General features: G+C 41.9%; 1 protein-coding gene across 11 annotated transcripts in view; it reads left to right on the top strand.

Moving 5' to 3' along the window:
- Positions 1-27,276, top strand: part of KTN1 (kinectin 1) — an 87,782-nt gene that overhangs the window by 47,998 nt on the left and 12,508 nt on the right. For 3 of the 11 annotated variants that reach the window (XM_062618420.1, XM_062618418.1, XM_062618414.1), the window contains exons 10-37: positions 58-145; positions 444-610; positions 1,248-1,316; positions 3,082-3,119; positions 3,725-3,815; positions 4,124-4,192; positions 4,924-4,961; positions 5,079-5,169; positions 7,336-7,404; positions 8,736-8,770; positions 8,902-8,992; positions 9,895-9,963; positions 10,825-10,862; positions 11,491-11,581; positions 11,740-11,808; positions 13,374-13,411; positions 14,061-14,151; positions 14,273-14,350; positions 15,285-15,322; positions 16,326-16,416; positions 16,518-16,586; positions 17,001-17,038; positions 17,965-18,055; positions 20,142-20,228; positions 22,034-22,123; positions 23,244-23,324; positions 25,854-25,943; positions 26,033-26,125. In XM_062618420.1, the coding sequence (XP_062474404.1) occupies positions 58-145; positions 444-610; positions 1,248-1,316; positions 3,082-3,119; positions 3,725-3,815; positions 4,124-4,192; positions 4,924-4,961; positions 5,079-5,169; positions 7,336-7,404; positions 8,736-8,770; positions 8,902-8,992; positions 9,895-9,963; positions 10,825-10,862; positions 11,491-11,581; positions 11,740-11,808; positions 13,374-13,411; positions 14,061-14,151; positions 14,273-14,350; positions 15,285-15,322; positions 16,326-16,416; positions 16,518-16,586; positions 17,001-17,038; positions 17,965-18,055; positions 20,142-20,228; positions 22,034-22,123; positions 23,244-23,324; positions 25,854-25,943; positions 26,033-26,125 (2,088 nt within the window). The remainder of the gene's footprint in view (positions 1-57; positions 146-443; positions 611-1,247; positions 1,317-3,081; positions 3,120-3,724; positions 3,816-4,123; positions 4,193-4,923; positions 4,962-5,078; positions 5,170-7,335; positions 7,405-8,735; positions 8,771-8,901; positions 8,993-9,894; positions 9,964-10,824; positions 10,863-11,490; positions 11,582-11,739; positions 11,809-13,373; positions 13,412-14,060; positions 14,152-14,272; positions 14,351-15,284; positions 15,323-16,325; positions 16,417-16,517; positions 16,587-17,000; positions 17,039-17,964; positions 18,056-20,141; positions 20,229-22,033; positions 22,124-23,243; positions 23,325-25,853; positions 25,944-26,032; positions 26,126-27,276) is intronic. The other 8 variants (XM_062618423.1, XM_062618417.1, XM_062618422.1 and 5 more) reach the window with 4 other exon arrangements.

The following is a 27,276-nucleotide window of genomic DNA, read 5'->3' as shown; positions in this document are numbered from 1 at the left end:
TTCAAAAATAAATTAAAGGTTTGACTTCTTTTCATCAACTCTCCCTTTAATGTGAAGGTCCAGCAGCAGGAAGCAGAGAGAAGATGGGAAGAAATCCAGGCTTATCTCAGGAAAAGAACAGCAGAACATGAAGCAGCACAACAAGGCATGTATCACAAAATTCCCCAATAACGCTTGCTGCAGTGATTTGGCTGTCACCATTTGTAAAAAAGAGTATTACTGAATAAATGGCTTAAAGTAAAGCTCAGGTAAAGTCAGTACTGCTTCAGCACCCTGGGGAAATAATGTGTTGTGATACTAGTTAGTTTGAATGCTGATGAGAGAGCTGAACCTTGGCTTGCTGGAACAAGGCTTCTAATCAGCTTCCCTGTGTGCAGGGAAAATTATTTTCCCTACAGGAAAATATTTACTTCTGAACTAAAATCCTGACCTTTCTGCTACAGATGTGCAGAATAAACTTGTGGCCAAAGACAATGAAATCCAGAGCTTGCACAGTAAACTTACTGATACAATGGTGTCAAAACAGCAGCTGGAGCAGAGGATGTTGCAGTTAATGGAGGCTGAGCAAAAGAGAGCTTCTGCAGAGGACTCCATGCAAATGCAGGTGCAGGTAGTATTACTCAAGTATCCTAAGGGTTTGTTTTTTAACTCCCATTTTTTGCCTATGGAAACATAGTATTATCCTTTCAATACTGCTTTAGTAAAGCTTCCCACTGAATAAGGAATGAGACAACTGTCTGCCAGTCTATGGTCTGGCAGCTTGTGAGTTGAGACCTTGTATGTGGTGCTGTGACCATCTGGGGCCATCTCAGACCTGAGAAGCCCTTCGGGCAAGTCAGGAAAATGTGCTGACCCAGGCAATTTCCAAAGCTGTGATGTTATGGTCTGGGGAACAACCTGGAAGAGCATCCATATACCTTTGATGTTTGTATGAGCTCTTCTGGAGTGATTTCTCTTCTTCTGGCATCAAGTGGTGAGAGGCAGTGTAGACATAGCTCTTGAGGGCTTCAGGGAAACCAAATGGCATCCAATGGGGCAGGGAATACTTTTTCTGTTGATGCAGAACAGGTTGTGCTTCCACTCAAATAGGATGTTCTTAGTGGGGTGGAAAAACAGAATCTTTGAAAAGTGTCTGAGGTAAATGCTAAACTGTTCTTACTAACATTATCATGGCTAAGAGCTAATCCTAGCAAAAGTTGAATAGCTCCAGATCTCAGCCTGCTTTTCTTTCTGTGCTCTCTTACAAGGAGCTGATAGAGCAGAATGATGCTTTGAATGCTCAGCTTCAGAAGTTTCATTCACAAATGGCAGCCCAGGTACAGCATGTTCTTTTGTAGTCATGAATTGTGAACTTTCATTAAAAGCCAGATTTTGTTTTGTAGCTGGATATGAGATATGTAATGCTGAAAGCAAAGACTTGTTAGTATTCTTTTTACTAATGTTTCTCAAACTTGTTTAAAACTTAAGCTTCTGCTGTCCTTTTTTGGGGAAAAATCCACTTATTTCCTTCTGTAGTGGCTTTCATTTATAACCAAAGGGTAGATTGCCTTTTTGAATGTTTGTTTTCTGTAGCTTTGCATGTGTACTATTCTGTCTTGTGGTTCTTTTGGTCTTCTTGCAGTCCTCCTGTGAAACACCTGATCATGCTTTTCCCTTGTGCATTAGGTTGAGAAAGTGTCTTATGATCACTCCCATATAAAGCTGTTTGTTCATTACAGCAGTGATTTTTTTTTTTTTTTTTTTGTGCAGAAAAAACCCAGACACCCATAAAACCAAACCAAAACCACCAAAGCCGCACCAAATCTGCACAATGCTTTTCTCAGTTCTTTTAGTATGTAAAATTTTAGTTTGACTAGTTGGTTTGAGGAATTACTTCTGCTGTAAATGCTATGAAAAACCCCAAAGTCACTGAAGTTGCTTCCATGTAGAGCTAGGTCACAGATCCTCTCAGAAGACACCAGTGGAGACTGTTACATGTAGTTGGCAGCTCTCTTCTTTTAATAATGGACATGGTTTATGTAGTTCAAATCCAATGTCAGACTGCAAATGTGTTATCTGGCTTTAGCTGATGTCCCTTAACCCACTGGGTGGGGAGAGCAGTGAAGGAAGAGGCACTCTAGATTTACAGCATCTTCATGACCTCCTCCTCTCTTCCCAGTACAAGGGTTTTGAAAAGAAATCACTACGGAGATTTTGGTTTTTAGCTCTGGCTTACACAGTGAGACTGTTGGAAGGGGGTGTATACTTTCCCTGTGTAGCACCACAGGCTATGAAAATGCAAGGGTAGTCTTCCACCATGGACAGTAGGTGTGAAAATAGCACTTCGGGGAAGCGAGGTTGCACTGGATATGGCTTTGGACATCAAGGTTGATGAAACTAAGGAGATCAGTCTAGGACTGGAACTATTTATTCCCTTTGATATTTATTTTGATTCTGCTTTTCTCCATGTTATGATCTGTATAAGGCAGTGCAGGGATTGCTGTTATGGTCCCATGGGTGTAAGCTCTGCGACATCCAGGATTTTGGGAGGGTAAGGCTGAGTAAGGACAACTATGTTACCTGTAGCACAAATGAATATAGAGGTTCTGCTACTACCAAACTGTGTGTGAAATGGTCTATAGAGGTCCCTTGGTGCCTCGGTAGCCATTGTGATGGGTCTCTCCTTGTGCCCTGTTGTGGGTGACTATAGTGACCACATACAAATAGGCTTTTTCCAGGAGGAAAAAAAAAATGCCATTTGCTGATTTTGTGCTGCTGTTTGTTCTTAACACAAGTCCTGATTCACTGTGTGAGGTTTTTTTTAAATTTGTGTGGTTTGTCAGCAGAATGTCATGTAAAGCACTTAATCCATGGGAGGAAAGTGCTGGTTTTGTTTTGGTTTGTGTTGCCTTAGGCTAAAGGGGAAGGGACATTAGTATGTGCTGGTATTTCTAGTCTTTCTTAGCCAGGAAATTGTTGGAAGCATCCTGTGCCAATTTAAAATAACTACACAAATTTTAGAACTGCTATTCCTGGTTCACTGTCGATGATAGTTCTTTGACTTGCTTTACTTTCAGCTTTTTTTTTTTCTTCCTTCTGCAGACCTCAGCTTCAGTCCTGGCAGAAGAACTACACAAAGTGTGAGCATTCATTTCCTTTGGTATTTGGGAGGAGTGACTGGCTTTTAATGCATGCCATCTTTCCTCCATGCATGTGCAGTGCATATGGGAGGGACTGGTGAATGAAATATTGCTGTCTATGCTTTTTAACTTCTCACCATGAGATTGACTTGGGAAGTAGGAAACCGCTTCCTATAAACTTCTCTTCAGTGTCCAGCCTCAGGTTTGGAATCTGTTGTGTGTGGCTCTATATGCGACAGAGAAAGCAGTGTCTGCTCTCTTGTTTACCCCTGCCTATATACAGGGAATCAGTCCAGCATGCAGGAATGTGTGTGACCATGAGAACTGTTAATATTTGGGCTGTCTGGTGGTACCAGGAGACTTTTCCCCTTGGGATGGGTAGTTGTTGTGTTTCAGAGCTAGAGAATGTCTCATAAATTTTGGCAAGCAAACAGCTTTTAAAATGGATAGAAAAGCTTTTGGATCCAAAGTGTACTGTCAGCAGGATTTAGAGTAGAAGCTGGACTTAAAGGCCAGCATGTATTTTGTGTTAGACTGCTATTTCATGCACCACTTTCATCTAAGACCTTTTAGTACAGATATGTCATCACTTCTTCTTTGTTCAGGATTGCGGAAAAGGACAAACAGATAAAGCAGATGGAGGACTCGTTAGGCAATGAACATGCCAACTTAACCAGCAAGGAAGAAGAGCTCAAGGTATAATGAAAGCCTGTGTAAATACCAGCTAATACAGGGAGTGGCGTATTGGTTGCATGTACAAAATTAAGCCCCCAAGGCTTTTGGGTCTAGAAACAGCTCTTTCAGCTAAAAGTCTCCTGATTTTGCTCTTCTAAGCAATGCTTGATGATAGGAAGCTGTTGATAAGAAAGCTCGAGGTTTTTCCTTGCTGTTACCAATGGAGTCCTTCAGAAAGTAATCTGAAATACTTTGCAGTGGAGAGTGAACTTACCTTAATTATTGCCTCTATGCAAAATGGAAGTATATTTATTTTTTCCTTCCTTCAGGTCTTACAGAACATGAATCTCTCTCTGAAATCAGAAGTACAGAAGTTACAGGCTCTGACAAATGAACAGGTAAAAAAATTGTTTTATTAAATATTTAATTTTACTTCTTACTACCTATTCTGTCATGAAATGCACATCCATTGGCTTTAAGCAATCTGTGCTTAAGCACATGAAAGGTGTAAGGCTACTGAATTGGGCTAATAGGTGATTCCCTGGAGTTCTTATAGCTGGTGGGAGGCCTGCTTCTTACCCTTCTCTCACCAGTGAAATCTTTCTTATTTGGATATCCAATTTACTGAAGTGATTTACTTGTTTGGTTTAGATCTGTGGGCATATGGAGTGCAGGACACTTTACAGGAGTGAACACAGCTGTGCTTGAATATGCAGTCTTGGCATTTGTGTACAAGGGTCATAAGCATCCCTCTAAAACCTCCAAAGCATACAACACCCCATCTTCCCCCACCTCACCATAGAGATCTTTTTAGAACCAAATGTCCCTGTTACTGCTATGTAACTTATGGTTCATTACAGAGGTGGAAATGAAATGTTTAATTGGAGATAATTCTGGTTGTCGAATTAATGTTCTTGGGATATTTTTCCCTTTGCACAATGGCTTTCTTGCCCCTGGTATGTATTGGTGTTTTAGAAGTGCATGAAGACAAGTTTGCCCCTCATTCTTGCTGGTGAGTCATGTGCTTAGAGGCCAAATGACTTATTCCAGCTTTTTAATATTGTGGAATGAAAGGTTGGTTGAATCATGTGATGTATCTTAAATCTGTGTTAATCCTCTTTATATCTAGGCTGCTGCTGCACATGAGCTGGAAAGGATGCAGAAAAGGTAAATAGCTCTGGGATTTGATAAATAATGTTTGCTGGTCTTTAATGTTCTCTTGAATCAATGCTTTTTGTAAGACTTGGATGACAAAATGTATTTAACTGTTCTTCCGTGTCTCAGCATTCACATCAAAGATGACAAAATAAGAAATCTTGAAGATCAACTTCGAGAAGAGCTTGCTCAGATTTCAAACACAAAAGAAGAATTCAAGGTATGATATAGAATAGCTGTTCTTGTGATTATTTACAGCAAGTTTTCCAGACTTTGGAGGTTGTTGAGCATTTCATACAATTAAATGTTGATTGGTAAAATAAAACTTGCAGGTGTTAAAGTAAATTACAGTATTCTGTTTGCAAGGCAAGAGCAATGTGGGATGTCACAGTCATAACAGTGCAGCAGAGTAAGAGATAGGGTAACACAAGTTAAGTGTGGTGTCTGCAGTTGTGAAGAGTGAGGTCTTTGAAATCTGGAAGGGGAGGTTGTTGAGTAAAAGGTACTGCTGTTTGCTGTTTTCCTGCATTCTACTTTCTAATATTATTTTCAAGGCCTTGGTGTAAGCCTTTGTTTTTGTTGCTTGGATTATCATGTTAGGTTTTTTTCTTTTTAAGTGGTTTTTCATGAGGCTGCGGCTAAATTGCTGAAGCTTTTAGATCTGACATCTGGGGTCTGCACAGCAAAGCTGGTACTTGCTTCTAGGAAGTGTGTGCAGAGAGCAGCTTAACTCCTCCTTGCCCTCTGCCACCTTCGTTTTTTTTCTTCTGAACTTTAGCTGTTAGAAATAGATCTGCTTCCTGAGGAAAGTGATGACTCCATCATTTTAACTCCTTTAATGCCTGTGTTGGGTACTGCTGCTCTTCTGATTTTTCTGGTGAAAGGTCACTCACTCTGAATCTCATGATGTCAAGTTGGTAGGTTTGCTAGTGGGGAACAGAAAGGGTGGGTAGTAGCAGAGGCAGCATGCTTTTGTAGGAGAAGCTGTGCCTCATGAGTGTCCTGGAGCTCTTTGAAGGTGTTAGCAAGAAGCTAGTAACTTGATTTATGTATTAAAGAGGTTTTGATAAGAGCCTTGCAAGGCTCTGTAGTTTCTCTAAGCTGTCAGAGAACAAGAGGGAAGGCTTTTTGCTCAATTAATAGAATAGGAATCAGCTACAACTTCATTTGATTTTTTTTTTTGTAGTAAAACTTTTGTAATAAAGCTGTCAGCTGAATCTTCAGTGAAGCTGGGTAATGGGTACATAAGTGGTCTCGAAAGGGGAGCTGGAACAGGTGGCAGTTGAGTAAGTTGGCAGGTCTGAAGCTACTGTGACTTGTGGGGCTTTCAGCTTGGTGGAGCATTATAAAATGGCAGGTGAAGTGGTGAAAATGAACAAGGAGGAATAATCTGAACTTGCTTTAGTGCGATGGTTTCTGTAGTAACTTTTATCCAGGAAAAAGGCCTTAGAGGTGTTGTGGATGGTTATTGTGCTGAAATCAGCTCAGTGCTGAGTAATAGCAGAAATCATCTGGAGGCCATTCTAGCAGTTCTTGGGAACAGAGAACTGAACGTGGATCATAGTCATCATGATGCTGGAAATCCATAGTGCTCTCTCAGCATGAATATTTTGTGATCTTCTAGTCTCTTTCTCCTGTCTTTGATCCCAAACATAAGCTACACCAGCTCTATACTAAATGCTTCTACCGAAGGAAGTGCTGCTTTTTCCTATGCACATGAAAGAGGGAAAAGCCATGTTCAAACAGGGCAATTCTTTTGATCCTTACTGCTACTGTGCCTTCTTGCTTGTATTGTCCTTGTAAGGCTTTGGGTCTCAGATCATATGTCCTGCTTTAAGGACTTTAAAAAGACTGTAAAACAAAAAGCAATAATAGGGCTGCTGTGTCTGTTATACAGAGCAGGAATGCTGGAGGGGGAGGCATGTGTGCCTTCCTGATTCACCTCTTCCTAGTCAGACCAAAGTGTGGGAGCTGTACAAACCCCTTTGCTGCTGGACTGCCGACTTCTTCCTGCGCATCCTCAGTGTTAAGGCAGCTGAAGAGAAATAGGGTGATCCTCGACCATTTGCTTCCCCAGTTGTCAAATCTCGGCATGATGCTCATACTTCTTTAGGAGAAAAATGTGGTTTTTCTTGCCTCTCACACTTTGGTACTGTGTGGTTTTTCTGCCAGGGAATATAGATGGTAACAGCTGAATTTCTCATGGGAACATAAGGACAGAAGTATTACTACAGATGAGCAAGAAAGAAGGGGAAAGGGGTCTTGTAGCTTCCAAAGAATTCACTGTAATGACTTCTGTGCTATGTAATTACCTCACTACCAATATGAAAATGCTGTAATTAGGGGTTGCAATTCTGAACTATAAAATGTTTATATTTATTTCCAGGTTCTCAAGGATCAAAACGCAACTCTGCAAGCTGAAGTTCAGAAGCTGCAGACTCTCCTGTCTGAGCAGGTATAGCCAGTATTCACTGAGCTTGTATCAAATACCTTCTGTTCTTTTTAACTTCTTCAGTGTTTTTTTTTTTACCCTTAAGCTGGCCCTAGGCTGAGGTGGTTGTTGTCAAAGCCTGTTACTTTTTAGGTGTTTTCCCTTGCGTGGAAAGTAAGGCAGTTGTGACTGTCTTCAAGTGGTAGACAAGAGCGTCCAAACAAAATGTGGATCTTTGTTTTTGTTTTTCTCCTTCCCTGAAGAATGCTGGCTGAACGGAAGCAGAATCTTATTTCTTCAACTTCTCAGTTTTATTGGCAATTTTCATGGGATTTTAATTTTTATTCTAGAACAACCAGCTTTTGGGGAGAGGGCTCTTACTTTGAGGTGGAGAGACCAAAGTAAGATCTTCACCCTATTTGTTTTCTTCTACCCTGGAATAAATTCTCAAACCAGTAGTAACCAAAGAGCAGACCCATGGAATGAGAACTATTTACACTGATGTCTCTTGAGTGTCCTCTTCTATATTTTTGACCATAGCACAGCTGCAGCCAGTCTCACTGGTATTCACACAGAATGCTGCAGGTTCAAAGCAGTTGTGTTACTTAACCCCATCTCCTTTGCGAGTGTTGCCTGGGAGAGCTCTTGTGAACACTTCTGACTTTGTACCATTACGGAATGTGAACTTCTTGAAGCACTGGAAAAAAGACTTGTGGGGCAGGAAACTTCTTTTCTGCACTGGTGTCTGTTAGCCAGCAGATCCCTGTTTGGTTCAGCTCGCTTTCCTCTGATGGAGAACCAGATTTGCAGCTTTATTCCCTTGGGTCTGGCTGATTTCGTGTCCTGTCTGTAATAGTGGAGCTGATTTTTCTTGGTAGGCTGGCTTGTTTCTTGTGTGGTCTTTCACAGTGTGTTGTTTTTGAGAAGTCACACATGTTCTGCTGTGTGAACCTCAGATGGAGCTTGTGGTTTCAATAAATACTCAAAAGAGGCAGATTTTTCAGGTACTCAGCTGGCTGTTATGGATTACATGCCGCACAATGCTTGGCACATTTGACACTCACTATGATCAATGGGATCCTGTGTCCCATGGCATCTTGTCACCAGAACTCCTGTAGTCCATCTGTAAAATCAACAAGACATTTGGGCTGGATCTGTACCTCCCCTGAAAGACTGACATCTTTCCAGCATCAATATTACACACACATCACATGAGGACATTCTCCCCCTACTTTCCTTCCTTCTGGATTAGTGTGGTAACTAAGCTGATTAAATTGATGCTCTCTGATTATTTGCCTTCATAAAATCCCAAAACATTATTGCTCTAATTAATCATCACTATTGTTTTTTTATAGGCAAAAAAAGACTTGTTAGAGCAGATGGAAAGAAGGTGAGACTTTTTTTCTTTTGAATCATAGACTAAAATAAAGATTCAATTTTGTTGACAGTGAGGTTACTGTTGATAGCTAAACTGCCCTCAAAGGTTAACTCTTTTTGCTAATGCTCACTTTGGTTTCTCAGCATGAGAGAGAAGGATGATAAAATCAAGACAGTTGAAGAGCTGCTTGAGGCAGGACTCATACAAGTGGCTAATAAAGAGGAGGAGCTGAAGGTAAAAAATCTCTTGTGTTTTAATGGGAAAGTAGAGATTAAGTGCTTTTGTGGAAAGTATGTGAGTGCTCAGTGCAGTCTGAGATCATTCCCTTTGAATAGGGAAGGCATCTTGTGGAGACAAGGTTAAAATCTTTTTGGTAAGATAGACTAAGCATTGAGCATTGATGGTGTACAATAAGTGCTTCTCTCTGCTTAGTCTAGGGCAGATTTTGCTAGGATGAGTACCTGATGTCATTTGGAATAAAGTGAATACATTTTGAGAGCAGTATGTTTGGCCTAATCTGCAATATGGGGCTCTTGCCTCTTTGCTTAGTTGGTAATCTGAATGGTTAAATGGATTATCAACTAATGACATTCTGGAATGATACTGAAAGCATTTCCTTTTTCTGTTTAAGAAGAAGCTTTTTTCTGTTTAAGAAGCAACTAGTGATTTCTATTTTAGAAGCAGCTGGATTTTTATTTTTTTTTGTACTGGAAAGCCAGTACAAAAAAAACCCTGTCTGTTTTCAGCTGGGTTTTGCTACCATGTCTGCCTGGGCATAGCCAAGGTAATGCTTCCTTTCTTAATGTCCCTAAATTCTAGGTGTATCTCTGACACCCCTGTACTGGGGAGGAGCAGCTCACTAGCAAACTGTCAGGTTACTATTACTATACAGCCAAAGATGTGAGTACATCACCTTGATGTTTCTGGACTCCAGCTTCCTATAGATGGAAGTGCACTTGGAGTTGTCTTGTAATGAATAGTTAGTTCATTGAATACTTTGGCTCCCACAGCTGCAGAGGGAATCTTTCAGACTTTCAAAGTCTTTTACTTGTTCTAAAAGAAATTACTTTCCTTCAAGCTTAACACTTTTTCCCCAACAAATGAGTCTTTCATTATCTGTGTGTCTGCTTTCAAAGGCACTGCGAACGGAAAATTCATCCTTGAGAAAAGAACTTCAAAGTCTGCAAATTCAGCAATCGGAGCAGGTAGTACTTTTCATCTAAAACTCTTATTACACCTAAACTAAATCTGAAAGAATCTTGCTGTGGTTGCAAAAGTCAGGGGAAAAAGGTGAAGATGTCTTTGAAGCCTGTTGGCAAAGACTGCTGTTTTCTTCCAGCATTGGTCTAGAAGCTGGTATTTCTGTCAAATACTTACTTTACTTAAGTGTCAGAAACGTGGCAGATGTAAAGATTCCAATCGGCAGCAGTTCTGTGTTGGTGTGAGTGGAAATGGCTGTGGGTTTCTCTTTTTTTCCAGAAGCCTATGCAGCAAGCATGGCTGGTAGGCAGCTCATAGTGCGTTGGTTTCATTTTGTGTATTTGAGCTTTCTAATGTTAATCCACACTCCTGCAGTTGTGACTTAGCCCCTTTATGTCTCTGTTCAGTGACACTGTCACAATATTATTGTTTCTGATGTGCACTAGGTGCTGATCAGGAAGTGGCTTTCCTTGACGTCCAGCTCTGCTTGGTCAGCTCAGAAGGGCACTTGGTTTCTAGAAAATGATTTATGGAAAAGGGGAAGCGTCGTAATTGTGGAGAGGTATATGGTAGTGCCAGTATGAAGAGATTAGCTGATCAAATGCTGTTCCTGAACCTCAGCCTTTCCTGGTGAAGATGGTGGGGTTTCCTTTTGTTTTCCTGGAACTTGCAGTGACTTGGTGTTGTCTGACAGGGACTGGAGACCTACAGCTAATTTCCAGGAGCAGCCAGATACATAAAATCATTAGGCCGCTGCAGTTTAACCAGTGCCAGAGGGCTCAAGTTCTCGTATTCCTTACCCTTCAACACCTGCAGATTATTTTGCTCTTTTCTGTTTTTCTAAGCTGAAGCTCTCTTTTGAACAGGTCTCCTTCCAATCACTGGTGGAAGAACTCCAGAAAGTGTAAGTTACTGCACAGATTTAATTTCCGATTTGTTACTTGTGTCTGTCTTTATTCCATGACTACAGGTGTTTTGCTTCCCTGAAATGATTTGCTTTTAACTGGGTGAACTGTGTTTGTGGCAGGAAGTATTATCACTTTTAAACATGCCAAATCAGATCAATAGCTTTTGAAAATCTAGTTGCTTCTCTGCTAAGCAATTAACTGTATAAGCTTAACTTTGAGTAGACAAGGAATTGCAGCAAATTGTCAGATAATTGTTTTTCTTCAGCAGGCAGTCTGAAAGGAGTGAGCTTGTTTACTCTGTGTGTGTCTGTATTTGAAGTTGATAAATTCTTGCTGGCATGTCCAGTGAAGGCTGAAATACAGTGTGTGTTGTTCCAGGGCCTCCTGATGCTTTCATTTGCATTTTTAGAAAGTAATATCTATTTAGCATGTGAACTACTGGTTATATAAAGCCGGTTCTGTAGTATTCCTAGTCTTATTCCTCCTGTTTGTTTTGCCTGCTTGGTCCCACTGTGGATTTCAGAGGCTGGTGATGTGATGTGATAGCAGAACCAAAGCTTGTATATTTGCTGAAGTAACATGTTTGTTCAGCCAACCAGTGTTGTTCCTCTTCTCTTTTTAAAGGATCCATGAGAAGGATGGAAAAATAAAATCAGTGGAAGAGCTCCTACAAGCTGAAATCCTCAAAGTAGCAAGCAAGGAGAAGACTGTTCAGGTGTCTCTCTTAACAATACCTACTTTCCTTTGTGTCTATACCACTGACTACCACTTATTTGTTACTGCATGGCATTCGATAGTGATGAACTTGTAGCATCCATTTTTGTGGCGTTTGTGTTTCCATTGTCCAATCCTGTCTGTTTTGTCATTGAAAAGGCTTTGACACAGGAAATAGAGGCTCTGAAAGAAGAAGTAGGAAATTCCCAGCTTGAGATGGAAAAACAGGTAAAACACCTTAGTGCCAGAAGTGTGAAACAGCCTTGTCTTGGATGCTCTGCTCACTCATTTCTGTTCTAGTGTTTTCTTTCACTGGTGAATGCCATTGGGTAAGGGAACTTTTTAATGGTAGAACTACACTATTCTTGGATATAAAGCTGTAAATATGTGATACAACTAGAGCTGTCCTTCAAATACCACAGTCCTGTGGATGCCTGAACTTTCTGGACTTTTAGTATGAAATTTGGCAAGAATTGTTATAACTTAAAGCATGGTAGCATTAGCTCTGGCTGGGCTTATACAGTCCATGAGGTTAACACAGAGCCCTGGGGCATCCTTGAAAGCTGGTAACTTGGAAATCTGAAGTGCTGAAGGTGTTCCTCCTTTTGTTGGCCTTTCTGTGTTGCTAGAAAATACTATGGGCCCACATAGTATCTGGTTTCCAGGTAAACCTTAGACTGTTTTCTTTCCCATGTCCAAAGAAAGCCTGTCTTGGCAGAGTAAGTTTTACTCTAGCTGTCAGGAATGCAGAAATGGAGGAATATTGGCTTTTTTGGCATGCTTGCTGTCTAGCATCCAAAATAACGGGAACCCATGTTTCCTTACGGAGTCCATTCTGCAGGCGGCTTAATCTATTGTGCTGTCAGGAAGTTTGCTTGCTTGTTTGTGTGGCGTGTGTGGGTTGGATTTTTTGGTCTGCGTTTTCTTCAGTCTTTTTAGCAACATTCCAACATGTCACCCTCTATTATTTCCTTAGTGTTAAAGTTTTGTCCTTTTTAGGCAAAGCTTCATTGAATGTGTTTCCACCTTGGACTTTTCCTCCAAAGCAAATTCCCAGGAACTAGATGAATTATTTGTGTGTTTCCTTCCCTGGAACTGACACAGAGCCCAGAACAAAAGGCAATTTTAAGTTGCCATCTCTAGAAAGCTACATATGAGGGATGCTTGCTCTAAAGAACACCTTTTGGTCTCCTACAAGCAGAATAGAGGATTTTGGGAATATCTGTAACTTCTGCCTGAACTAAGCTAGCTGTTTGGAAAGCCAGTATCTGTACAGATAGCCATTGCCAGGCTTTTGTGCAAAATTCAGAGGCAGTGTTCCCACTAAGTCTTGTTTTTTTTTTTTCAATCCATGTTCAGGCTTAGAATGAGAATTTAAGGGAGTGCTGACACTGCAGAGAGCATTTAAAAAGCACTTGCTTGTGCAAAGGTCTAAATGACCAGGGATGGTCTCTCTGAAAGCTGCAGTTGGTAGTGAGATGGTTAGTCATCATCAGTGTCTGCTTCCTCTTTTTGTCTCCTGTGGTGGAAGTGTACTCTGGTGAGCCTGCTTGTGTTCCCATTTGCACTGTTTTCTTTTCTGCTCTGGAAGTCACATTTTTAATATGGAGAAAGTAAATAGTGGAGACACTTCACTTCTCATAATTTATTTTCCCACAAAAAAGTGTTTATGCTTACATAATTGTAACAAATAGTGCGTGCCTATTTTAATAATGTCTAATGGCTTTTTCCCTTGACTGGTTTATAGTGTTTGTGTCTTTTCATGTTCATTGAAGTACTGATTATTTTTTTAGGTGTCGATTACATCACAAATCAAAGAACTTCAGACTCTGTAAGTACAGTTGTTAGCATGTCTGATCTGCCTTGTGCACCCCTTGCTTCCCTGCTTCAGTCTAAGTTCCAATGTTGTTGCCTGGTGTCTGCACAGGAAGTGATCCAGGCTGTTAACACTGGTCTTAGATGTGTGTCCTTATTAGAAATACCTGGTCCTGTCTGAGACACAAACAAGGTGAAGTGCTGTATGGCTTCATGCGCCCCAGTTAAACTGCAATAGATTAAAGTCAAGTCAGGATGGAAGGACATAGGCAAGGCACTATGGCAAAATTCTTTTGGTAATAGCTATGCTGTATCTGGGTGCATAAGTGAGAGCTGAGCCACTACTGTCATCAGTCCCTTGTGTCCCAGCTGGGGAGGTGGAAGGAAGTGCTTTTAGATGAGGAAAACACATGTATGAAATCCCTGCAGTATACGTGGGCACAGAATTTGTCCGCTTTCTCTTAATGAGCGGTGACATTGAGCAGGGGCATCTCCTGCTAACCTAGACTGAAGTGGAAGTGTTCACTGGTTGATTTTTAGTGGGTGAATTGTGTTAGATCACATATGCTGGTTTTGTGGTGTGCTGCAAAGCATAGGATGTCTTTTTTTCAGATGGAAAAAAGAGCAAGAGTTTTTATGTTGTGTGTCTGTGTTTAATGGTTCAGGTTGAAGGGAAAAGAAAAGCAAGTTAAAACCATGGAGGCATTATTGGAAGAGAAGGAGAAGGAGATTGTTAAGAAAGGAGAATGGCTGCAGGTAAGCTTTCTTGGTATTCTAAAGGAAAATAAGTTTTGCTGCAGTATTTCTGGCTGTAGGAAAGTCATGTTCAGACTTTTAATCTTGCTATTTTTTTGATATTTTTTTTTTGTGTCCAAAGGGTCAGAAGGATACAATTGCACAATTAACCAGTAAAGTTCAGGAGTTAGAAGAACAGAACCTGCAACAGCTCCAACAGGTATGGCCTGCAGAGTGGATGTGGTTTGGGACTGCTGTTCAGGTGAACTGGAAGGGGTTGGTTTTGTACTCTGCCTCACAAAGGGTTTACACTGACTTCAACTCAGAGCTATTTTAAACCCTGCTTGACTAAACTGGTAGTCTGCAGTGCAGAGAGCCCACTAGTTCAACTGTGTTCATCTGAAACAGGATGAAAGTGTTGATCTGAAATGGGATGAATGTGGATCACAAGTTCTGAGCTTTTCGTTTACCTGGATGTTGCTTTGTGTACTGAGTAGCTTTGATGGTCTGAAAACTCTGAGGCTTATAGACAGAATCATAGCTGCCTTGCAGGTACCTCATCGCCAGACTAAATTAGCATCTCTGTAGGGCCATGGAGGTCATGGAAGAGCTCTTGCTGTAACTGAATGTAGCAGCTCCTCCTGAAGTAGTCAGGCTTTGCTGTGATTCCTTCCTGCATGTACCTGTTGCAGAAGCTGCAACTGGTTGGAATGTTCTGGGTTTTGATTGCCTGCATTGGACTTGGGAACAGGCAACTGGACATCCTTGAAGCCAGGCATTAACTTAATGGAAGAATTTTTCAATAAGGTGGTATTTCTAGGTCAGTTTTGATTTTTGTCAATGATTAATGGGAGAAACTGAGTTGCAATCTTATTTTGGGTGGATGTCTAGACAACAGACAGCATCTATGGCACAGGAGAGGTGGAATGGAGGGAAATTGGCTGCTGTGAAGTTTGGGATGCATGGTGTAAACTGCTTCTAAAATCTATTGTGTTTATATATTCTCAGAGCAAAGCCTCATGCAAAATTCCTGGTATTTCTTTGGCAAGTGTCCTGCTAGGTGTGTGGTGCCCCTGCTCATTCAAAGAGTTGCTGTTAATTTGAAAGCTTTACAGTGCCATCAAAATGAGGTTGGGAATTACTTTGTTTTTAAGGTACCTGCTGCATTCCAAGTCCAGGACCTGGAGAGCTTGTGAGTATGCTTAATAGCAGTTTCTTAAGCACCTGCTGATAATATACCTTCAGTGCTGGTGTTTATTTTAAATTGGAATGTATTAATTGGTTTGAAGCATTTTATGGGCTTTGCTAAAATAAGCTGTTATTGCTGATGGCTGTACACCAGCCAGTGTCTGCTGCTGTGTATAATAGCAAGTGCCTGGCATCCCTGCCTGGCATGCCTAAGTCATAGTGCTCATACACTTTGTGAAACTGAATGATCTCCCAGGGCTCTACTAACTAGTGAAATTGCTGCTGCTGCTTGTGCCTAGTGATAATTTCCCCTTCTGTTTAGCATGTTTAAAAGAGTGTGGATTTAAGTGCCTGCGGCTGAGTTGCTAAAAGTAATAAACAGATATGGTTTGCTGGTTTCGGTCTGAGATGCAATAGCCAATTCTCCAACTCCTGTTTTATGGAGAAATGCTGCCAGACTTTCCTCTGTTTTGACTCTGCTTTGGCTGCTCAAAGTCAGAGGAACGTTGTGTGCCGAAAAGGGCTTGGTCTTCAGTACAGCTCTTGTAACATTGCTCCCCCAGGAGACTCCTGTATAGCCAGTACCTAAGGCAGTCTCACCTTTAGGAAACTGTCCCTAGTGCCTTCGGAGCCAGCTGGCTTGCAGGATTTGCTCAGGTGGCCAATGTATCGCACTTCTGCTCTGAATGTTGAGATCAGCTATGACTAAGTGTGTTTACTGATTGATATGTGAAATCACTAGCTTGCTTCAGGCTAATTCTTAGCAGGTAAGTGTTTGCAGTACATGTTGTTGAAGCTGGCATGTATTTCCCTTAGGTTTTTTGTTTTGGAGCCATAGTGTAATGGTTTCTTCTCCATGTGTGTGGTCTCCTTTTGGCTGATTATTATATTTAGTATACAAAATTTATCTTCTGCTGCTAAAAACTGTCTCAGCTAGAGCACCTGTCCCTTTTTAGCATAAATTCTTACTCATAACTTTTTCCTTACTTTCTGAATCATCTCTGCAGGTTGAAAGGGGAAGAAGAACAAATTAAGAAGTTGAAAGCTGTAGCAGAAGAAAAAGAAAGAGAAATTGCAAGCTGTGTAAAACAGTTGCAGGTAAAGCTTTAGTAGAAGAGCCTTGTACTGTAAGGAGCGTATGTATTATGAGTGTGTATCTGTGTATATACATGTTTGTGTTGTTGCTTTTCTTGTAACAGGATGTGCAAAAGGAAAATGAATCTTTTAAAGTTCAAATTCAAGAATTAAAGCAGGAAAATTGCAAACAGGTACAGCTTCCAATTGCATTGTTACTGAGTGAAGTAAAGGGTGGTGGTAGCTTGTATGGATGGCATGGAAAACCAGTAGTTGCATTGACCATATAATTCAAGGGACAGCTTCAGGGTTGGATTGCACTAAGCCAGCTTTTCTGGCTGTTGAATATCTGTTCCTGCTTCCCTTTATTGTGGGTTTTCTTGTGGTTTTTCACATTTGCTGATTTCTTGTCTAGCTTTCCACCCCTGTCTTTGAATGTTGTATCACACCCAGGCTTCTGGCCAAAGGAGGCTGGACAGAATTCCCTTGAAGGCCAAGGGCGTAACTGCCTATTTTTGCAGCAGTGCCTGGTTAACAAGGTAGATTGTGACCTCTGCACCAGTATTTGCTGCTGAACTGATTCCAGTGAGTTTCTGATCTGTTTGTAGGCCTCCCTAGCTGTCCAAAGTGAGGAGCTTCTACAAGTGTGAGTATTGCCAGAAGTTGAACACAGTAGATAAGTAGCAGAGTGTTTCATTATTGCTGAAGAAATTTAAAAGATTAAAGAAATGCCAAATGTACCATATCAGTGTGATAAGTGCCAATAAAAAAATAAAATCTGTAGTCTAGTAAAACTTGAACATAGAGCTTGTGCTCAGGCTAATAATCCTCAGCCTCAATGGTCTGTGTGCTTGCACAGTGCTTGCCGTATGTGCCCACAATGTAAGCAAGCCACAATTGTTTTACTTTTAAATGCATGCCAGCTCAGATATATGTCTGAAGAGTCAAATGTTAATGTTTCAAGCAAAGGTGACAAGCTTTTTTCTTGGAACTTCAGCTTAGTAAAGTGTTGCTCATATTATAAAATCATCTGATGAAAATCTCTTCCCAGGGAAAATCTTATGTGTAACAGTAGGTTATAATGTAGAGCTGAAGCGCAGTAAACTGTATGGAAGGTAATGCCATACTGGCTTTTGTTGTGCTACACGAATTGCTACTGTTACGCATTTTTCACTGTCTGAATTATGTTTCTTCTAAGTTAAATGACTTACAAATTGTGGACTAGGTGCTTGAAAAAGAATGCTTTTATCCAGCAGGCTGTGCCTGTTTTGTGGTGGTGTACTAATGTGGGCTGGCTGACTTACCCTTGTCTAATGTGTTGCCTTTCTGCGGCCTTGATAAATGTGTGCAGATGCCTGTGTAGGCAAACAACAGCTTTGGAATGGGCTTTGCTCTGGCAGCCTGCAGTTCACAGAGCAGTAGGAAGCAAGCAGTACTGCCAAGTCAGTGAGCAGCGTTTCAAAGAGAGCATGTAGCTGGGAGGAAAGTCAGTGTATGTGAAAGGATGTCAGTGATTGACTTGAAATTTTTAAATGTCTCCTGACTTGTCTATGATTCTTTGTGCTAATTCAGGGTTGCAGGGAAAGAGAAGGAAATCGCCAGTCTCCAAAATGAGCTTGCCTCTCGGAGAAATGCTTTTGAGCAACAGAGGAAAAAGAACAATGTAAGGAAATACCTCTCCCACCTTCCCCAACCCTTCCCCCTTCTTCCTCCCCACCACCCAAAAAAAAACCAAGTCCCAAAGAACAACCAGCCTGTGTGCACAGCACTCCATGGCGCCTAGGGTGTTCTCAAGAGATCATGCTTCTGATGGTTGTCTGCTGTATTGTGTCCTCTGGTCACTCCTCTCCTCTTTCCTTGGGAGTGACTAAGCATTTCTCACTTCACTGCTCAGAGTTTGAGCACTTCATTAAGTTGCTCGTTTGGTGCGGGGGAGGAGACTTGCTAGGGGACACATCCTGCAGCAAGTTCCCAGACTTGGATTCAAGCCTTGTTAGGCTTGTTCAGAAGCATGTCCTTTGCCAAGGCAAGAAGAAGGAGTCTGGGGAGGGAGGCTGTGAAGATGAAAGGTGCTGTGCTCTTGAACAAGTTATGGTCCTTGTGTGTAGCCATGGGAAGAGGCATTACCTTCAGGGCTCTTGGATCTGGCTCTTTGCCTTCTGAAGAGTGAGTAATACTGTTCTTCTGAAAGAGGTGGAGGACACTGAGCCTTCCTTTTTCCTTTTTACAGTAGCCACTGATGGTGCAGTATGGGTTGTTTGTGGGTGGAAGCAAAGATTGTTTGTTCCATCACAGAGCTGCAAGTTTACCTTCTTGTAATCATTACCAGCAGGGCAAGAGTGTGGTATCTTTTATATGAAGAAAATTGTTAAATACAGTGCTTTTAGCTCGCCTGTCTCTCTGTGATAGCCTATAAAGTCCGGTGGATACTGTGCAATGAACTTTATTGCTTAAAAGTGGGACAATATAAGGAAGATGCACAAGGAAAATACTGAAAATGTGATTTCTGATACAAGCAGTGTTGCTTAAGAGCTGAAATAAAGTAGGGCTGAAATGGCTGAGTAGTCTTGGAAAATGGATGAGCTGGAAAGGTAGAACATATGCATGCCTGTTTCCTGGGGAATTACAAGGTCTAATTACCCTTTGTGGTGCAGGCAGAAATCTGGCTGCTATTAAAGGCAGACCATGCCTGTAGGTCCCAGCTTTCCACATCGCAATTTTATCCAACTTTGTTTAATGTCTTGTGAAACAGCTCCTAGGGTAGCAGGCAAATAGTAGGAGGTAAAGTAAAACTAGTGTAGGTACACACTAGGATTTGGATGCCACTTTGTGTGGTGAATTAAAAAAATACAGCCTTTCAAAATAGCCTTTTGCTAAAGCAGACTGTTTGAAGGGTTGGAAAAAAGTTCATTTAAATCCTGAGCCCTCTAATCTCCTCCCCACAAACCCCACCATCCTTCCTAGATAAGAGCTGCAAAGCTCTTTTTATAAGGGCTCGCAACCTCATAACTGAGCTTGCATGTTGACGTCTTGTGGAGTACACGTTTGATGACCTTGCCAAGAAAGCTGCAGGAGTGCAGCACAGCATGGTGGTGTTTCCATGCAGGTCTGGGGTATGCTTGCCACTGGCGAAATCCCAGAACCTCCCAGGAGGGCTGATGAAGCAGCAAACCGGTTTTCTTTGGGAGCAGTGGAGAGATCTGCAAACCAAGGCTCTGAGCTTTGTGTTTCTGAGACGAGCCCCTGGCATAGTAGGTTTGGGTCGAGGCCCAAGGATCTACATGGGTAGATCTGTTTGCAAGATCAGGGCATAAATGTGTACACCTCTGTGTATTCTTGGATCCATGCTGGGTTCTGCAATGCAACATGCCTAACACTCTGTGTAATCTGTGGTTTGGTGTCTGTGTTCCTCACTACTTTTGAGAACTTCCCTCTTTATTTTTCTTACAAGTGCAGTCAAAGTATGGGGATGCTGTAGTGCTACGTTCTACAGTAACAATTGGATAAGTTTTGGAGATGGGGGCAGGTTGGGCAGAAATTGTCATTTTCCCCACCCTTTTTCACTCAAACTCTTTGAGCATCACACTTATTTTTGCTAGTGTATGTCGTCTTACCCAGCAAAATCATCTTGCAGTAACCAGCATTTAAATGCAAATGGTGGAATGTAATGGAAAATATATCTCTGAAGTAAAAGCGGAAACAGTTTGCATATTGGCTGAACTGAAATCATTCTTTCTAAAAATGATTAGGACCTTCGGAAGAAAAACTGGAAAGCAATGGAAGCATTGGCATCAACTGAAAAATTGCTGCAGGACAAAGTGAACAAGACTGCCAAGGTTGTAATGTTAACTGCTAGAAATGATGCATTAAGCTAGAAGCAGATCTGCAGCTGGTTTTTTACATGAACTGGAGGCATTTAACTTTTACTGCAATTTAAATAGTCTGTTCTGGGTGATCATTCATATACTCTCACCTCTGCTTCTTACTGTTGTCTTTAGGTTTCTTTTATTCCTTAGCTTCTGGGCATGCTTTTCTTTTTTTTTAATTTCTGTTTGCATAATTGTTAGAGCTGTTTTTTACTTGTGGGAAGCTCTAGAATAAAAACTGCTGGTGAGCAACCTGCTTTCTCCTGTTGGGCTTTTGCTGTGCTGGAATACCTTTATTGGAAGAACTAGGACTAAATTACTGTAAAAAAAAAAAACAAAAAACACAAAACCCTGGGAATTTCTCAGGGAAGTGGTGTCACCACAGTTGTGAATTTCCTTCTTGAAGGCACATGAAGCTCTTCAAATACCATCAGAGCCAGTGTTCAATATGATACATGGTGTGAATTGCTCTGAATGAGCTTGCATTTACTGTGAGCCTGATTTGGTGCTAATTGCCACTGTGCAGAATTAAAAAGAAAAAGGATCAAAATAACTTTAAAAACCCCTTCTCAAGTCAGGTAGCTAGAAGCAGAGGAGCTCTGGTTTGGGATTGTGCGTCTGTGTTTTGGAGATGTCTCTGCCCTTCGCTCAGCCCTGCATTCAGGGAAGTTGTGTACCTGCTTTTGCTGTGTGCTAATGCTTGCCTGCTTTCTCTTGCAGTTGGAGGACTTCATCAAACAGCCATTTGCCACTTCTTGGTGGTTCCTAGATTGCTGAAAGCTAACACACTTAGCACAGCTTCACAACCTAATGTCTCCTATTCGTTTGTCTCTGAATCTCAGCCTACTAATGCCACGATCTCTTGCAGCAGAGGAACTCAGAGCAGCAAGGTGCAACAACACTCATGTGAAAGAAAAACACAAATCCAAATATTAGTGAAGAATTTTGGCTGAAAGCTACCTTCTATGCAGGGTTTCAGGCTTTCTCACTTGGGAGTCTGAGTGTCATATAGCTAAATTAAACCAATCTGCCACGAGCACTGCAAGCAAATGTCCTGTGGCTGGTCTGCTTTTAACGTTAAATAAATGGAGCAATAGATCTGTGGTGCCCTTGGCTCTGTGTGCTTATGTTTGCAGAACAATGACAAAGAAAACCTGGAGATTGTCACACAGCTCTAATAATTATTTCCATTGCATCCAAGCTTGGGGAAGAAGCATGTAACGGTCTCCCTGTTGAATACTTAAAAATAATATTTAGAAGATAGTCTTGCTTTCTTGGCCTGGTTCAAATGTGCATTAACACAAACTTTCCTTTTGACTTCAATTCTCTGTTCATTTATTTGGTGATGTCAATTTATGGTGATTTTTTTCCCCACCTAAAATGGTTTTAATGTGGATTTTTCAAAAATTGATTGAGCAAGTTTGTTGCTCTTGAGATTGCTTAACTTGAGTGGCAGGGTTGGTGTGATGCAGTTACTCAGCACAGCGTAGTTTGTGCTGTGAACAAGTGAAGGTGTAATTTCTGTACAAACAGGCTAGATTGGAGAACTTAAGAAAATAAAAGCTTGAGCATGAGCAAATGTGAAGGCCAAATTCTGAAGCAATTCAGTGTCAATTTTTGAGGCAATTTACTGACAATTTCAGAGACTGTAGTGCCTTTCTCACTTAAAAAAATTACTTTCTGGCTTAAGTGAAGTGCTCTAGACATAAAGAGGCTATTGCCAGGTCAGTGGGGTATGTTTCCCAATTTTACATTGAGCCCTTTTCTTGGTTTAGGAGAAGCAGCAGCATTTGGAAGCTGCCAAGGTAGAGATGCGTGAACTACTCCAGAAGCTGTTCCCGAAAGTCTCTCTTCCTTCTAATGTGGTAAGAGAAATGGCTCTTCTACCTTACTGCTGGCATTGAGGAGTTTTGGTCCTGCTGCACTGGGCAGGCTGGAGCATTTCCCTACAGCCCGTTCTCCAGGGTTTCTGCAGTGGGACATGAGTATCTTCTGCAGGTAATACCTGTGCTTGCCAGTAGCAAGGCTGCAGGCAGTTCGAGAAAAGTCTTTTTAAAAACAAAATAAAAGTTGTTATAATTTTGTGATTTTTTGCCACTCCAGTATCTGATTTATCCACCTGTGTTATCTTGTGTCTGAGATAGTAAATTTTCAGGGGGAGATAAGGTCTGCTGCTTCCTTGCTCACTGTCTGACATGATGGGGATCCATATCTTTGCCAGCGACTGTGCAGATAACTGCTGGCCCCCTTTTCAGAGGAGCTGTGCTGCCTCAGTGCCAATTAATAGAGTACAGGAGGGTTTGTTTTGTTTGGAAAAGTTCCTTTGAAAACAACTGATTCTAATTTTATATTTTTTGTGGTTTTCAGTTGTTGGCAAAGGAGGAGTGCACTGGGTTCATGTGGTTTAGATTGTGTGAATGATGTGAGGTGGGACAAATGGGGTCTGCATTTTATTTGTAATGTCTAGAGGTTTTGAATATTCCTATTTAAAATTATTCTCAAATGTCCTAAAGTTAGTCTCTTGATGAACTAGAGAGAGTCTTTAAAAAGACTGGGTTTGTGTAAGGTTACGAAATAGTCTTCCTAGTGAGGTCCCTAGAATTATGTAGCACGCATGTGCTTTACTACTTAGGGGTTTTGGAATAGATTCAAATTCTTCAACTAGATTTAAAGACTTCCCTTAAGTCTTCAAATTTTTGTCAGTTCCCAACCCTTGTAAGAAGACCTCTGTCACCCAGTTGTGTTTCGGTACTTTCAAGCTCCTGTACAGTGTACATATCTCAACCTCATGCTGGATTGCTGCCTGCTGACTGTCAGCTTGGCTGTGTGCGATACTAGCTGAACAGCTACTGTCAGGATGCGTGTTAGCTCCAGGGAACTGGGGGACTGAAACACTGCTTGTAAGCCTGCAGTTGGGAGGCAGATATCCTGAAGGTAGTTTTATTGAGGTTACTCTCAATTTTAACAGAATGCATTTTTCAACAGAGCCACAGTGAATGGATATGTGGGTTTGAAAAGATGGCTAAAGAATACTTGAGAGAGGCTTCAGGATCTGAAGAGATCAAGGTAGGCATGAACAGTGGAAAGCTTCCGTGTGTGTGTTTTTTTTCTTTCAGTATAAATCTTGCAAATTGTGCTCTGTTCAAATTGTCAAACAGGTGACAAGAAAATTGTTGTATAGATATTTGCAAAGCATAAATCAGAAATGTATTTACATCTTCAAAAAGCACTGTGTAGAGTTGTGAACACACTTATAAAATTCAAAATCCCTGTTCCCTTTTTCAAGTAATTGTTGGAATTTTTTCAGGCAACTCAGAATTATTGCAGTAGCTCACAAAATTTGTAATTATGAATTATATGTGAACATTGCACTTCCTGATGTCTTTGCATGGGTTGAAAATGCAGACCTGCCAATGAATGATACCAGCTTGCTTGTTGAGATAGGTGTATGATATAATAGGCATTGCAGAAACATGGTGGGATGGCTCCTATGACTGGAGTGTTGGAATGGAAGGTTACAGGCTCTTTAGAAAAGACAGGCCTGGCAGGTGGGGAGGGGGAGTTGCCCTTTATGTTAGGGATAGGCTGGAGAGTATGGAACTCTGTCTGGGGACAGGTGAGCAATCAACAGAGTTTGTGGGTCAGGGTTAAAGGGAGAACAGATATGGGAGACATTACTGTGGGGATCTGTTACAGACCGCCTGATCAAGGAGAACCTGCAGATGAAGCACTCTGTAGACAGATAGGAAAAGCCTCATGCTCACAGGCCCTTGTTCTCATGGGGGACTTCAACCATCCTGATATCTGTTGGAGAGACAGTACGGCCCGGCACAAGGAATCCAGGAGGTTCCTCGATTGTGTAGAAGACAACTTCCTTCTGCAAGTAACAGAGGAGCCGACAAGGAGAGGTGCCATGCTTGACCTCATGCTCACCAACAGGGAAGGACTGGTTGGAAATGTGAGGCTCCAGGGCAGCCTTGGATGCAGCGATCATGAGATGCTCGAATTTGAGATCCTCAGGACAGTGAGAAGAGCATGCAGCAAGCTCACTGCCCTGGACTTCAAAAGAGCAGACTTTGGCCTCTTCAGGAACCTCCTTCGTAAGGTTCCATGAGATACAGCCCTAGAGGGCAGGGGGGCCCAAGACTGTTGGTTGATATTCAAGGATCACCTGCTACAAACTCAGGAGTGTTGCATCCCAGCTAGAAGGAAGTGAAGCACGAGGGCCAGGAGATGTCCTTGGATGGAAAAGGAGCTGCTGAGGAAAATTCAAATGAAAAAAGAGGCTTATAAAAGGTGGAAGCAAGGACAGGCGGCCTGGGAAGAGTACAGGGATGTTGTCCAGGAAGCCAGGGACCAGGTTAGGAAAGCTAAGCTAAGGCCCAGTTAGAATTAAACTTGGCTAGGGGTATTAAGGATAACAGGGAGGGATTCTACAGGTACATAGCAAATAAAAAACAGACTACAGAGAGCATAGGCCCCCTCAGGAAGCTAACGGAAGAACTGGCTACACAGGATTTGGAGAAGGCTGAGGTTCTGAATGACTTCTTTGCCTTGGTCTTCACTGGCAAAGGCTCTGACCAAACCACCCAAGTCTTGGAAGGCAGATGCAGGGACTGTGAGAATGAAGACCTTGGGCCCAGTTTGTCAATGACACCAAGCTGTGTGATTCGGTTGGTACCCTAGAGGGAAGGAATGCCATCCAGAGGGACCTCGACACGCTTGTGACGTGGGCTGATGCCAACCTTATGAAGTTTAACCATGGCAAGTGCAAGGTCTTACACCTGGGTCGGAACAGTCCCAGGCACAGCTACAGGTTGGGCAGAGAAGAGATTCAGAGCAGCCCTGTGGAGAAGGACTTGGGGGTGTTGGTCGATGAGAAAATGAACATGAGCCGGCTTCAGTGTGCGCTTGCAGCCCAGAAAGCCAACCGTATCCTGGGCTGCATCAAAAGGAGCGTGACCAGCAGGTCAAAGAGGTGATCCTGCCCCTCTGCTCTGCTCTCGTGAGACCTCACCTGGAGTATTGTGTGCAGTTCTGGTGTCCTCAACATAAAAAGGACATGGAACTGTTGGAACAAGTCCAGAGAAGGGCCACGAGGATGATCAGGGGACTGGCGCACCTCCTGTATGAAGACAGGCTGAGGAAGTTGGTGCTATTGAGCCTGGAGAAGAGAAGGCTGCATGGAGACCTCATAGCAGCCTTCCAGTATCTGAAGGGGGCCTACAGGGACACTGGGGAGGGACTCTTCATTAGGGACTGTAGTGACAGGACAAGGGGTAATGGGTTAAATCTTAAACAGTGGAAGTTTAGATTGGATATAAGGAGGAAGTTCTTTACTGTAAGGGTGGTGAGGCACTGGAATAGGTCGCCCAGGGAGGTTGTGAATGCTCCATCCCTGGCAGTGTTCAGGACCAGGTTGGAGAGAGCCTTGGGTGATATGGTTTAGTGTGAGGTGTCCCTGCCCGTGGCAGGGGGGTTTGGACTAGATGATCTTAAGGTCCTTTCCAATCCTAACTGTTCTATAATTCTAATAATAGAACTCAGAGCTGTCACTGAGGCATGACTCTTCCTGTCCCTCTTCTCCTTTGCTAGGCTATGGAGCAGAAGTTGAAAGAGGCCGAGGAAATGCACATACTGCTGCAACTGGAGTGTGAGAAATATAAGTCAGTTCTGGCAGAGACGGTAAGCAGGATGCCTGGCTGCCTCTGCCTCGTGATGTTGTAAGATGCCTTTCTTCTGTTACAAGCTTTCAAACTCTCCTTTCTTTTTAGGAGGGGATTTTACAAAGGCTACAGAGGAGTGTGGAAGAAGAAGAAAGCAAATGGAAGATAAAAGTTGAAGAATCGCAGAAGGAACTTAAACAGGTATTTCTGAAGATCTGCTTTTTGCAGTAGCCAGCTAGTTTCTGCTTGAATTAACAGTGTTTGAGCACTGTGGAGCCAGGTGTAGAGTAGCCCTAGCTGCCTGGTTTGATGTGTGTGTGATCTGGGAATGAAAAAGGTGAAGTCTGCAACCAATATAATAACGATCCTTCCTTACAACAGTAGTGTTTTTGGTGCTCATATTCTGAGTTTCATGCTAAGAGTGACTTTTAATTTTCCAAGGAATGCATTTTCATTAAGAAAACCCTAAAAAGTGGAGGAATTGTTGATGTCTTTAGACTTTGGCTATTCCTGTTGCTGTCTTTAGAGAAGCAAGAACAAATGAACAGCACAGGTATAAGGTCTTTGACTGTTATGACACGTCTCTGTCAGTCCTTTGCCGGTGATACAGGAAGCAGCCAGTAATATTGCACCTGGTGATACTAATGATGGTGGGATAAGAATCCAAAGATTCAGGACTGTGCATGTGCCCCGTTAATGTGTTGAGGAATGAATATATATATATATATATATATTTCTGATCCTGGCAACTCAGACTGTAATTTGAATTTTTTGGAAGCTGTTAAAATGCTATTTAATCCATTATGGTCGGCTAATTACGTTTGAAATTGCCTGCAAAACCCTCCTTTTTAGGAGGGCTCTGTTGCTAGGAAAAGTGGTAAGAAAGAAGTTTTTTATGTTTGTTTTGATCTAGAATTAAAGTAGGTCAAACTGCTTTTTCTCAACGAATTATTTCTAGAGTACTTCTGCTTAGTAAATTTGAGTACCAAAGTTTGAGCTTGGAGCAAACAGATAGGGACTTACAAACATCATCTTTGAGGGGCCTTTAAAAGGCTGTAAGATCTTCAACTATAGATGTGCTATCATCTGCTGCATGTATGCAGCCTCTAATAAAGCTAAATATGGTTTCTTTGTCTACATGCAGTACGAGGATGGAGACAGTTTTCCCTATCTAGGAAAGAGACTTCCCTTATTATGGCTAATGGACAATTGGCTTAGTCCTTATATTGCAAATCTTTCAAGCACCTGGGCCCTAAATATGTCAAAAGAACTTTTTTATACTGGGAGAAGGTAGAAAAGGTATTCTAATGGAGATTTAGTGTACTGCATTATTTGAGTATCTGATTTCATCC

This window comes from Pezoporus occidentalis, unplaced genomic scaffold (assembly GCF_034315485.1).
Source record: "Pezoporus occidentalis ecotype Australia unplaced genomic scaffold, CSIRO_AGI_Poc_V1 ctg200, whole genome shotgun sequence".
Taxonomy (NCBI): Eukaryota; Metazoa; Chordata; class Aves; order Psittaciformes; family Psittacidae; genus Pezoporus; species Pezoporus occidentalis.
The sequence above is the reverse complement of the archived record's forward strand: the minus strand, read 5'-3'. Positions and strand labels throughout refer to the sequence as shown.